This window comes from Coregonus lavaretus, assembly GCF_964263955.1.
Source record: "Coregonus lavaretus genome assembly, chromosome: 1".
Lineage (NCBI taxonomy): Eukaryota > Metazoa > Chordata > Actinopteri > Salmoniformes > Salmonidae > Coregonus > Coregonus lavaretus.
Window position 1 is genome coordinate 84,612,886 of NC_139988.1, and position 13,362 is coordinate 84,626,247.

General features: G+C 44.7%; 1 protein-coding gene across 3 annotated transcripts in view; it reads left to right on the top strand.

The window, feature by feature from the left end:
• LOC311132396 (cGMP-dependent protein kinase 1-like) overlaps positions 1-13,362 on the top strand; it is a gene marked incomplete at its 5' end in the record, with an annotated part of 223,927 nt that overhangs the window by 175,647 nt on the left and 34,918 nt on the right. For all 3 annotated transcript variants that reach the window (XM_084165671.1, XM_084165669.1, XM_084165670.1), the window contains 2 exons: positions 4,892-4,969; positions 5,271-5,365. In XM_084165671.1, coding sequence (XP_084021797.1) covers positions 4,892-4,969; positions 5,271-5,365 — 173 coding nt within the window. The remainder of the gene's footprint in view (positions 1-4,891; positions 4,970-5,270; positions 5,366-13,362) is intronic.

Genomic DNA, 13,362 nt, shown 5'->3' on the forward strand with positions numbered 1-13,362 from the left:
TAATCATAGTGGTATCAAACCCCCAGGATCCTACTATTGATGTGTGACTAGTCAGGCAGTGGTTGGGTTGGGAGTAGAGGTTTATTTTTAATTCCAGACGTTCCCCGTTCTAATACTGTTCTGTTCTGGCCCATACGGAGCAGAGCAGAGCATGTCAAGAGTTCACTGTTTTCCAGCTGATGTGTGAGGGTTGCCTTAATGTGTGTGACGACTCGTCTCGACTCCCGTCATTATCTGCCATCCTCCCAAACAGCTGTGACCTCAAATATGGAAGAAGAAGGAGGATAATTAAGCAGCTATTATCAATCGATAGTCTCAGGCTGAGAGAGTGAGAGGAATGTAAAAATGAATTTTATCATTGAATATAGATGATAAGAAATAGGATTTCCTCTTTGAATACCATTTATTTATTTATTATTTGATGCATAGCGATGCTACATACAATACAGTACAGGCCATCATTTCCCCTTGATAAGCCTGCCCAATATACCACGGAATCTCATTTACGATTCATGACTCTCCGCTTCACTCCATCTTAATTTAAATGGTTCTGCTGTCTATTTTAAATGAATCTGGGGGCCAGGCTTCCAGCACCTGTTAATCTCTGTCTTCTTGATGTACCCAACTTTGACGTGAAAGTCAAAGCTGTCAGCTGCCATCAATCCATAAAAACCTGGTACTATTGGTCTGTGATGTATTATTTAAATCTACTTTTACCTCAGACCTATTTATTTATCATTGTTAATGTACTTTTTAATAAAAATATCATCCCTACTGTGTTTCATTAGTCCCTCCACCAAAGTCCAAGTTAAATTAGTGCCGCCTGCACAAAAGCTCAGTTGACTTCCTGCCTCTCTGAAAACCAAACAGTGGGAAATAAAAGCAGGTAATTTGATGCGTTGTGACCCTGAAACCTGGGCTGCTGCTGCTTTGTGGCCTCCCAGAATGCAAGAGTAAACCAGCTCAGTGAAGTGGCAGGAAGGAATACTCTGAGGGTCGTCTCTGATTGGTACTTTAGAACGGCTCACTGCTACACAACAGGGGGTAGCAGTCAGAGCGAGAATGAATGACAACAGAAATGACATGTAGAGTATATCATATAGAATATAATAATATTATATTATTATTAAATTAGCACAACATGAAATTAAAAGGCTTCTACTTTATCTACCACTTCCCCAGCATCAAAATTGCTCTCCCTCTTTCTCTCAGACCACATCTGAGCAGTTGGAGGGAGGGATTTGATTTGACTAATTAGGATCGCCATTAGCCAACGGCAATGGCGACAGCTAGTCTTACTGGGGTCCGACACAAAACGAAAAAGACATTACAGACAAAATACTTTACAATTTACATACATTTAAAAACATTAACATGTAGTGTGTGTGTGTGCATCTATCAGTTACACATACATGTCAGTATATACACACAACTAGTAGGTCACATGGGGGAGAGGCGTTGTGCCGTGAGGTGTTGCTTTATTTGTTTTTTGAATCCAGGTTTGCTGTTCACTTGCGGTATACAGTACCACTCAAAAGTTTGGATACACCTACTCATTTTTCTTTATTTCTACTATTTTCTACATTGTAGAATAATAGTGTCTCCTAATGTCTCCTGAGTGGCGCAGTGGTCTAAGGCACTGCATCGCAGTACTAATCTGTGCCACTAGAGATCCTGGTTCGAATCCAGGCTCTGTCGCAGCCGGCCACGACCGGGAGACTCATGGGCGGCGCACAATTGGTCCAGGGTAGGGGAGGGAATGGCCGGCAGGGATGTAGCTCAGTTGATAGAGCATGGCGTTTGCAACGCCAGGGTTGTGGGTTCAATTCCCATGGGGGGCCAGTATATAAAAAAAAAGTTTATTCACTAACTGTAAGTCGCTCTGGATAAGAGCGTCTGCTAAATGATGTAAATGTAGTGAAGATATCAAAACTATGAAATAACACATATGGAATCATGTAGTAACCAAAAACGTGTTAAACGAATCAAAATATATTTTAGGTTCTTCAAAGTAGCCACCCTTTGCCTTGATGACAGCTTTTCACACTATTGGCATTCTCTCAACCAGCTTCATGAGGAATGATTTTCCAACAGTCTTGAAGGAGTTCCCACATACGCTGAGCACTTCTGAAATACATTTTCTTTATATCATCATGTTTCTTTAGACCTAACTAAAATAAATAATGGATTTATTGTGATGGTGTATATTAAATAGATTTATTATACTTTTTAAAATGTAGATGTATCCGTGGAGGCCTGGAGATGCTAAACCTGTTTATGTTAATTAAAGGTCAATTACCAAGAGACCGGCACTCTTTTGCATGACATTAACCGGCTGACAAAATGTAATTACCGCCACAGCCCCACCTGACTCTATTGCCACTCCTATCTGTCATATCTTTAATCTGGGCCTAGAAGAAAGTATTTGTCCTCAGTCCTGGTGTGAAGCCAAAGTCATCCCGCTACCCAAGAGTGGTAACGTGGTCTTTACTGGTTCTAACAGCAGACCTATCAGCTTGTTGCCAACTCTTAGCAAAGTGTTGGAAAAATACAATGCTATTTCTCTGTAAACAAATTAACAAGACTTTCAGCATGCTTAACATGTACTGCACTGACACAAATGGCTGATAATTGGTTGAAATAAATTGATAATAAGACGATTGTGGAAGCTGTACTGTTAGATTTTAGTGCAGTCTTTGATATTATTGACCATAACCTGTTGTTATGTCTTATGGCTTTTCAACCTCTGCCATATCATGGATTCAGAGCTATCTGTCTAATAGAACTCAGAGGGTTTTCTTAAATGGAAACTTCTGTAATGTCAAACATGTCAAGTGTGGTGTACCACAGGGCAGCTCTCTAGGCCCTCCTCTTTTCTATTTTTACCAATGACCTGCCACTGGCATTCAACAAAGCATGAGTGTCCATGTATACTGATGTTTCAACCATATATGCATCAGCAACCACAGCTAATGAAACCCTTAACAATGAGTTGCAGTCTGTTTTGGAATGGGTGGCCAGTAATAAACTGGTCCTGAACATCTCTAAAACTAAGAGCATTGTATTTGGTACAAATCATTCCCTAAGTTCTAGACCTCAGCTGAATCTGGTAATGAATGGTGTGGCTGTTGAACAAGTTGAGGAGACTAAATTACTTGGTGTTACCTTAGATTGTAAACTGTCATGGTCAAAACATATAGATTCAATGGTTATAAAGATGGGGAGAGGTCTGTCCGTATTAAAGAGATGCTCTGCTTTTTTGGCACCACACTCCACAAAGCAAGTCCAGCAGGCTCTAGTTTGATCTTATCTTGATTATTGTCCAGTCATATGGTCAAGAACTGCAAAGAAAGACCTAGTTAAGCTGCAGCTGGCCCAGCACGTCTTGCTCTTCATTGTAATCAGAGGGCTAATATTAATACTATGCATGCCAGTCTCTCTTGGCTAAGAGTTGAGGAAAGACTGACTGCATCACTTCTTGTTTTATAAGAAACATGAAGTTTTGGAAATTCCAAATTGTTTGCATAGTCAACTTACACACACACATCCCCCACCAGACATGCCACCAGGGGTCTTTTCACTGTCCCCAGGTCCAGAACAAATTCAAGGAAACATACAGTATTATACAGAGCCATGAGTGCATGGAACGCCCTTCCATCTTATACAGTACCAGTCAAAGGTTTGGACACACCTACTGATTTATATTTATCTTTACTATTTTCAACATTGTAGAATAATAGTGAATACATCAAAACTATGAAATAACACATATGGAATCATATAGTAACCAAAAACGTGTTAAACAAATCAAAACATATTTTACATTTGAGATTCTTCAAAGTAGCCACCCTTTGCCTTGATGACATCTTTGCACACTCTTGTCATTCTCTCAACCAGCTTCATGAGGTAGTCACCTGGAATGCATTTCAATTAACAGGTGTGCCTTGTTAATTATTGATCTTGGCTTCATAATACAGTCTCTTATTATTTTTGTTGAGTTTAGTCACATAATTTCTCAATTTGCAGTAAGTCAGCCAGTCAGATGTGCAGCCAGTCTTATTAGCCAGTCCTTTTGCCCCATCTCTTTCAACCATACAGTTTTTCAATTCCTCATCAATCCATGAAGCCTTAACAGTTCTAACAGTCAGTTTTTTAACAGGTGCATGTTCATCAATAATTGGAAGAAGCAATTTCATAAATGTATCAAATGCAGTGTCTGGATGCTACTTATTAATCATATCAGACCAACACATATTTTTAACATCATCCACAGCTAAATCTTTTGTATGATCTCTTATACATTATTTTAGGCCCAGCTTTTGGAACTTTGGCTTTCCTGGATATACCCACTATATTGTGCTCACTGCATCCAATGGGTACGAATACAGCTTTAACATTTAACAGACACTCTTATCCAGAGCGACTTACAGTTAGTGAGTGCATACATTTTCATACTGGCCCCCCATGGGAATCGAACCCACAACCCTGGCGTTGCAAACGCCATGCTCTACCAACTGAGCTACACGGGACTAGAACAAAGTTCAACAGTATTAGTAAAAATGGGATCATTATTGGGGTAATTATTGGAAACACTTCACATATTGATTCCTGCTTTCTCACTCTCTTCCCCCACTGAGTGATGGTCACAATCTGACAAATGCAGGATGTTTCATTCAGAAAAAGATAATGTATTATTTTTAACATCGCAACTGATATCTGTCAGTACATGGTCTGTGTACACAGTGATCCTATTTTCCTAAAGGCCATTCTACATTGGGGGACTGGTGATGATTCAACATGGTGTTTGAGTGCCTGACGCTGAGGACTCTGTCAGGTCTCTTCGGACAGTTCATGACATCGTTGAGTGACACTGCTCTTCCTCTCCCTACAGACGCACTACGGGGACGGGGAGTACATCATCAGACAGGGAGCCAGAGGGGACACCTTCTTCATCATCAGCAAGGGGAAGGTGACCAACCTTTTTATAATAGAGGCGCGTGTATTAATGGTAGAGGTGCAAGGCGTCTGTGGGGCTAGCCAAGGCTTGTCTACTATGGTGATTACGGTAGAGGTTAGTTCAATGTCAGAAAGAGGTGATCTCATCTTCATGAGAGTATATACTCTATTTGTGATGGAACTCCCTGCTGTTAAATCGTAATTTTAAAACATAGGCTTACTGGTCTAGCGGCCTTTCCTCTGCCACAGGTTTTTTTTTGGAAGGAGACTCCAATATTAGAGCAATTAATGACTGCTGATCCCTTTCCTTACAGGTGAACGTCACCAGGGAGGATTCTTCCAATGATATGCCTGTGTACCTGCGAGGCCTGGGCAAAGGAGACTGGTTTGGGGAGAAAGCTCTGCAGGGGTAAGTTGGTTAGTCTTGTCTGTGGAAAGGTCCATAATATAAAGATTTGCAAGACTGAATGAGAAACGACTTCTTTCTAATCACCTTCAATACAATAGTATGAAAGTCAGTGGAATATGTAAAATTATAGTATAAAACACCAATATCACCTCACCAGGACTGAGAGGAAGGTAGAGAGTAAAAGAGAGAGGGTGATAGAGGGAGATAGAGAGTGATAGAGGGTTATAGAGGGAGATAGAGAGAGATAGAGGGTGATAGAGGGTGAAAGAGGGAGATAGAGAGTGATAGAGGGTGATAGAGGGAGATAGAGAGAGATAGAGGGTGATAGAGGGTTATAGAGGGAGATAGAGGGTGATAGATGGTGATAGAGGGAGATAGAGGGAGATAGAGGGTGATAGAGGGAGATAGAGGGTGATAGATGGTGATAGAGGGAGATAGAGGGTGATAGATGGAGATTGAGGGTGATCCAGGGTGATACAGGGAGATAGAGGGTGATAGAGGGGGATAGAGAGAGATAGAGGGTGATAGAGGGAGATGGAGGGTGATAGAGGGAGAAAGAGGGTGATAGAGGGACATGGAGGGTGATTAGCTCATTGGTCACCATAGCAACACCCACTCGTAGTATGCGCTCCAGCAGGTATATCTCACTGGTCATCCCCAAAGCCAACACCTCCTTTGGCCGCCATTCCTTCCAGTTCTCTGCTGCCAATGACTGGAACGAATTTGAAAAATCTCTGAAGCTGGAGACTCTTATCTCCCTCACTAACTTTAAGCATCAGTTGTCAGAGCACCTTACCGATCACTGCACCTGTACACAGCCCATCTGAAATTAGCCCACCCAACTACCTCATCCCCATATTGTTATTTATTTTGCTCATTTGCACCCCAGTATCTCTATTTGCACATCATCTCTTGCACATCTATCATTCCAGTGTTAATACTAGTTGTAATTATTTTGCACTATAGCCTATTTATTGCCTTACCTCCATAACTACATTTGCACACACTGTATATATATTTTCTGTTGTATTTTTGACTTTATGTTTTGTTTTACCGCATATGTAACTCTGTGTTGTAGTTTTTATCGCACTGCTTTGCTTTATCTTGGCCAGGTCACAGTTGTAAATGAGAACTTGTTTTCAACTGGCTTACCTGGTTAAATGAAGGTGAAATCAAAATAAATAAATAGAGGGTGATAGAGGGAGATGGAGGGAGCTGGAGGGTGATAGAGTGTGATAGAGGGTGATAGAGGGAGATGGAGGGAGATGGAGGGTGATAGAGGGTGATAGAGGGTGATAGAGGGAGATGGAAGGTGATAGAGGGAGATAGAGAGAGCTAGAGGGTGATAACGGGTGATAGAGGGAGATAGAGGGAGATAGAGGGTGATAGAGGGTGAAAGAGAGAGATAGAGGGTGATAGAGGCAGATGGAGGGTGATAAAGGGTGATAGAGGGTGATAGATGGTGATCGAGGGTGATCGAGGGTGATAGAGGGAGATATAGAGCAATATAGGGAGATAGAGGGAGATTGAGGGTGATCCAGGGTGATACAGGGAGATAGAGGGTGATAAAGGGTGATAGAGATGGAGGGAGCTGGAGGGTGATAGAGGGTGATAGAGGGAGATAGAGGCAGATGGAGGGTGATAAAGGGAGATAGAAGGTGATAGAGGGAGATAGAGAGAGCTAGAGGGTGATAAAGGGTGATGGAGGGAGATGGAGGGTGATAGAGGGTGATAGAGGGAGATAGAAGGAGGCAGATAGTGATAGAGGGAGATAGAGGGTGATAGAGGGTGATAGAGAGAGATAGAGGGTGATGGAAGGAGAAGGAGGGTGAAAGAGAGTGATAGAGGGTGATAGAGGGAGATGGAGGGTGATAGAGGGTGATAGAGGGAGATGGAGGGATATGGAGGGTGATAGAGGGTGATAGAGGGTGATAGAGAGAGAGATGGTGGGTGATAGGGGATATAGAGGGGGATAGAGGGTGATAGAGAGTGATAGAGAGAGATGGAGGGAGCTGGAGGGTGATAGAGGGGGATAGAGGGAGATGGAGGGAGCTGGAGGGTGATAGATGGTTATAGAGAGTGATAGAGGGTGATAGAGGGTGATAGAGGGAGATGGAGGGAGCTGGAGGGTGATATAGTGTGATAGAGGGAGATAGAGGGTGATAGAGGGAGATAGTGGGTGATGGAGGGAGATACAGGGTGAAAGAGGGTGATAGAGAGTGAAAGAGGGAGATGGTGGGTGATAGAGGGAGATAGAGGGTATGGAGTGTGATAGAGGGAGATAGAGGGTGATAGAGGGAGATAGAGGGTGATATAGGGTGATGGAGGGAGATGGAGGGTGAAAGAGGGTGATAGAGGGTGAAAGAGGGAGATGGTGGGTGATAGAGGGAGATAGAGGGTATAGAGTGTGATAGAGGGAGATAGAGGGTGATAGAGGGAGATAGAGGGTGATAGAGGGAGATAGAGGGTGATGAGGGAGATACAGGGTGATGGAGGGGGATGGAGGGTGAAAGAGGGTGATAGGGGGAGATAGAGAGAGATAGAGGGTTATAGAGGGGGATAGAGGGAGAGAGAGAGATAGAGGGTGATAGAGGGAGATGGAGGGTGATAGAGGGAGAAATAGGGTGATAGAGGGACATGGAGGGTGATAGAGAGTGATAGAGGGAGATGGAGGGAGCTGGAGGGTGATAGAGTGTGATAGAGGGATATGGAGGGAGATAGAGGGTGATGGAGGGAGGTGGAGTGTGATAGAGGGTGATAGAGGGAGATAGAAGGTGATAGAGGGAGATAGAGAGAGCTAGAGGGTGATAAAGGGTGATGGAGGGAGATGGAGGGTGATAGAGGGTGATAGAGAGAGATGGAGGGTGGTAGAGGGTGATAGAGAGAGATAGAGGGTGATAGAGGGTGATAGAGAGAGATGGAGGTTGATAGGGGATATAGAGGGTGATATATGGTGATAGAGGGTGATAGAGAGAGATAGAGGGTGATAGAGGGTGATAGAGAGAGATGGAGGGTGATAGAGGGAGATGGAGGGAGCTGGAGGGTGATAGAGTGTGATAGAGGGTGATAGAGGCAGATGGAGGGTGATAGAGGGTGATAGAGGGAGATAGAGGGAGGCAGATGGTGATAGAGGGAGATAGAGAGAGATAGAGGGTGATGGAGGGAGAAGGAGGGTGAAAGAGGGTGATCGAGGGTGATAGATGGTGATCGAGGGTGATAGAGGGAGATATAGAGCGATATAGGGAGATAGAGGGAGATTGAGGGTGATCCAGGGTGATACAGGGAGATAGAGGGTGATAAAGGGTGATAGAGATGGAGGGAGCTGGAGGGTGATAGAGGGTGATAGAGGGAGATAGAGGCAGATGGAGGGTGATAAAGGGAGATAGAAGGTGATAGAGGGAGATAGAGAGAGCTAGAGGGTGATAAAGGGTGATGGAGGGAGATGGAGGGTGATAGAGGGTGATAGAGGGAGATAGAAGGAGGCAGATAGTGATAGAGGGAGATAGAGGGTGATAGAGGGTGATAGAGAGAGATAGAGGGTGATGGAAGGAGAAGGAGGGTGAAAGAGAGTGATAGAGGGTGATAGAGGGAGATGGAGGGTGATAGAGGGTGATAGAGGGAGATGGAGGGATATGGAGGGTGATAGAGGGTGATAGAGGGTGATAGAGAGAGAGATGGTGGGTGATAGGGGATATAGAGGGGGATAGAGGGTGATAGAGAGTGATAGAGAGAGATGGAGGGAGCTGGAGGGTGATAGAGGGGGATAGAGGGAGATGGAGGGAGCTGGAGGGTGATAGATGGTTATAGAGAGTGATAGAGGGTGATAGAGGGTGATAGAGGGAGATGGAGGGAGCTGGAGGGTGATATAGTGTGATAGAGGGAGATAGAGGGTGATAGAGGGAGATAGTGGGTGATGGAGGGAGATACAGGGTGAAAGAGGGTGATAGAGAGTGAAAGAGGGAGATGGTGGGTGATAGAGGGAGATAGAGGGTATGGAGTGTGATAGAGGGAGATAGAGGGTGATAGAGGGAGATAGAGGGTGATATAGGGTGATGGAGGGAGATGGAGGGTGAAAGAGGGTGATAGAGGGTGAAAGAGGGAGATGGTGGGTGATAGAGGGAGATAGAGGGTATAGAGTGTGATAGAGGGAGATAGAGGGTGATAGAGGGAGATAGAGGGTGATAGAGGGAGATAGAGGGTGATGAGGGAGATACAGGGTGATGGAGGGGGATGGAGGGTGAAAGAGGGTGATAGGGGGAGATAGAGAGAGATAGAGGGTTATAGAGGGGGATAGAGGGAGAGAGAGAGATAGAGGGTGATAGAGGGAGATGGAGGGTGATAGAGGGAGAAATAGGGTGATAGAGGGACATGGAGGGTGATAGAGGGTGATAGAGGGAGATGGAGGGAGCTGGAGGGTGATAGAGTGTGATAGAGGGATATGGAGGGAGATAGAGTGTGATGGAGGGAGGTGGAGTGTGATAGAGGGTGATAGAGGGAGATAGAAGGTGATAGAGGGAGATAGAGAGAGCTAGAGGGTGATAAAGGGTGATGGAGGGAGATGGAGGGTGATAGAGGGTGATAGAGAGAGATAGAGGGTGATAGAGAGAGATGGAGGTTGATAGGGGATATAGAGGGTGATATATGGTGATAGAGGGTGATAGAGAGAGATAGAGGGTGATAGAGGGTGATAGAGAGAGATGGAGGGTGATAGAGGGAGATGGAGGGAGCTGGAGGGTGATAGAGTGTGATAGAGGGTGATAGAGGCAGATGGAGGGTGATAGAGGGTGATAGAGGGAGATAGAGGGAGGCAGATGGTGATAGAGGGAGATAGAGAGAGATAGAGGGTGATGGAGGGAGAAGGAGGGTGAAAGAGGGTGATCGAGGGTGATAGAGGATATAGAGGGTGATATATGGTGATAGAGGGTGATAGAGAGAGATAGAGGGTGATAGAGGGTGATAGAGAGAGATAGAGGGTGATAGAGGGTGATAGAGAGAGATGGAGGTTGATAGGGGATATAGAGGGTGATATATGGTGATAGAGGGTGATAGAGAGAGATAGAGGGTGATAGAGGGTGATAGATGGAGATAGAGGCAGATGGGGGTGATAGAGGGAGATAGAGGGTGATAGAGGGAGGCAGATGGTGATAGAGGGAGATAGAGAGAGATAGAGGGTGATGGAGGGAGATGGAGGGTGAAAGAGGGTGATAGAGGGTGATAGAGGGAGATAGAGAGAGATAGAGGGGGATAGAGGGGGATAGAGAGTGAGAGGGTGATAGAGGGTGATAGAGGGTGATGGAAGGTGATGGAGGGTGATGGAGGGTGAAAGAGGATGATAGAGGGTGATATAGAGTGATAGAGGGAGATAGAGAGAGATAGAGGGTGATGGAGGGAGATGGAGGGTGAAAGAGGGTGATAGAGGGTGATAGAGGGAGATAGAGAGAGATAGAGGGGGATAGAGGGGGATAGAGAGTGAGAGGGTGATAGAGGGTGATAGAGGGTGGTGGAAGGTGATGGAGGGTGATGGAGGGTGAAAGAGGATGATAGAGGGTGATAGAGAGTGATAGAGGGAGATAGAGAGAGCTAGCGGGTGATAGAGAGAGATGGAGGGTGATAGAGGGAGATGGAGGGAGCTGGAGGGTGATAGAGGGTGATGGGGGTGATAGAGAGAGATAGAGGGTGATGGAGGGTGAAAGAGGATGATAGAGGGTGATAGAGGGAGTTAGAGGGAGATAGAGAGAGATAGAGGGTGATAGAGGGGGATAGAGTGGGATAGAGAGATATAGAGGGTGATAGAGGGAGATAGATGGTGATAGAGGAAGAAAGAGGGTGATAGAGGGAGATGGAGGGTGATAGAGGGTGATAGAGTTAGATAGAGTGAGACAGAGGGAGATGGAGGGTGATAGAGGGTGATAGAGGGATATTTAGGGTGATAGGGGATATAGAGGGTGATAGAGGGAGATAGAGGGAGATAGAGAGTGATGGGGGGTGATAGAGGGAGATGATGGAAAGGCGCTCTCTATAGGCCATCTCACTGTGTGATTGAAGAGCCCCACCTTGTCAGATCAGTCAGATCTCTCAGTTCCCTCTCATCACGTCATACCACTTAAAGGCAAAGTCAACCTAAAGTTCAGCTGTTCACATATTCCAATTCCTCCCGCTGCTGTATGTTGTTGACCTGGTAGAGACCATGGAGAGAGGCACTATTGCGGAAGAAGATTGTATTTTGGAAGAGAGATTGTGTGGTGGAAGAGAGGTTGTGTCGTGGAAGAGAGGTTGGGTCGTGGAAGAGAGGTTGTGTCGTGGAAGAGAGGTTGTATCGTGAAGAGAGGTTCTATTTTAGAAGAGAGGTTGTGTCGTGGAAGAGAGGTTGTATCGTGAAGAGAGGTTCTATTTTAGAAGAGAGGTTGTATCGTGGAAGAGAGGTTCTATTTTAGAAGAGAGGTTGTATCGTGGAAGAGAGGTTGTGTTGTGGAAGAGAGGTTGTATCGTGAAGAGAGGTTCTATTTTAAAAGAGAGGTTGTATCGTGGAAGAGAGGTTGTGTCATGGAAGAGAGGTTGTGTCGTGGAAGAGAGGTTGTATCGTGAAGAGAGGTTGTATTTTAAAAGAGAGGTTGTATCGTGTAAGAGAGGTTCTATTTTAAAAGAGAGGTTGTATCGTGGAAGAGAGGTTGTGTTGTGGAAGAGAGGTTGTGTCGTGGAAGAGAGGTTGTGTCGTGGAAGAGAGGTTGTATCGTGAAGAGAGGTTGTATTTTAGAAGAGAGGTTGTATCGTGGAAGAGAGGTTGTGTTGTGGAAGAGAGGTTGTATCAAAAAAGTCAGGTCAGTAGATCAAGTGGGGTGTATTATGAAGTACTGCATTACAGTGTAAAGTTATACAAGCAGACCTACATTATGTGCAGTACAGTACAGATGAATGATAAAAGTAAATGTGACAGAATTCTTTTTTGCTGCGAATCGGCTCCAATTATATTAATACTCTTTTTTTTTAATGGTTTCATCTCACTGTGTTAACCTAACAAAAGCTCTTTCCTTGACATGACAGCTACCTGAAGTTCAGCCATTCTTCTCTGTCCTGGTATAGCTGTGGAACAATGTTATTCAGGTCATTGGTCCTGAGTTGTAGAAAGCAGCAGCTATCACAATGACTGGCACAGTCAATCAATGAAGACCTGGGGCTCGCTCTTTCACTCAGCCAGACAGACAGTCTTTGAGTCAGTGTGGTGTGAGGAGAGTTAAATAGCAGGGATACCTATATGATGGGTTACAGGTTGCCACGACAGCTGAAGGAGTGTTATTGATTCCTGGAGTCGTGAGGCCCAGTGGGGAGAGAAGAGGCGGCAGGTAGCTTAGTGGTTAAGAGCATTGTGCCAGTAACCGAAAGGTCGCTGGTTCTAATCCCCGAGCCGACTAGGTGAAAAATATGTCGATGTGCCCTTGAGCAAGGCACTTAACCCTAATTGCTCCTGTAAGTCGCGCTGGATAAGAGCGTCTGCTAAATGACTAAAATGTAAAGTGTTAACAAAGGAAGTAGTCAGGGTTAAGGCAGGTGAAGCTGTCTGTATTAGAGAGGAGATGGACTGGACTGGAAGCTCTCACAGGCATGACGGAAGGTTAAGCATTGTTCGCCTCAGGCCAGTAGAAAGTGAACGGTGAGGTTTAGAAAAGCTCACCTCTCAACTTTTAATCATCTCCTGGGAAAGAGAAGGCTCAAACTCTAACATGAGCTGTTAACCGGATCACTTTTGAAAAGGATGTGTTAATGCTGAAGCAGAAAAAGCATTCAGATATTCAATGTAGAATAAGTACAAAAGGGAAGTAAACAAATTCAAACCAAATCTTTGCTTGTCACCTCATTTGACATTAAACTATTTTCCTGAAAGCGAGTGCTTAGAATGATATTATTTCATAATCATAATAGCCCTGTCATCCTATGACGTAAAGCTGAGAGATACTCCTTAACCACCCATTATATAATTCAGTAGTCAGTTAGGAGTCTAC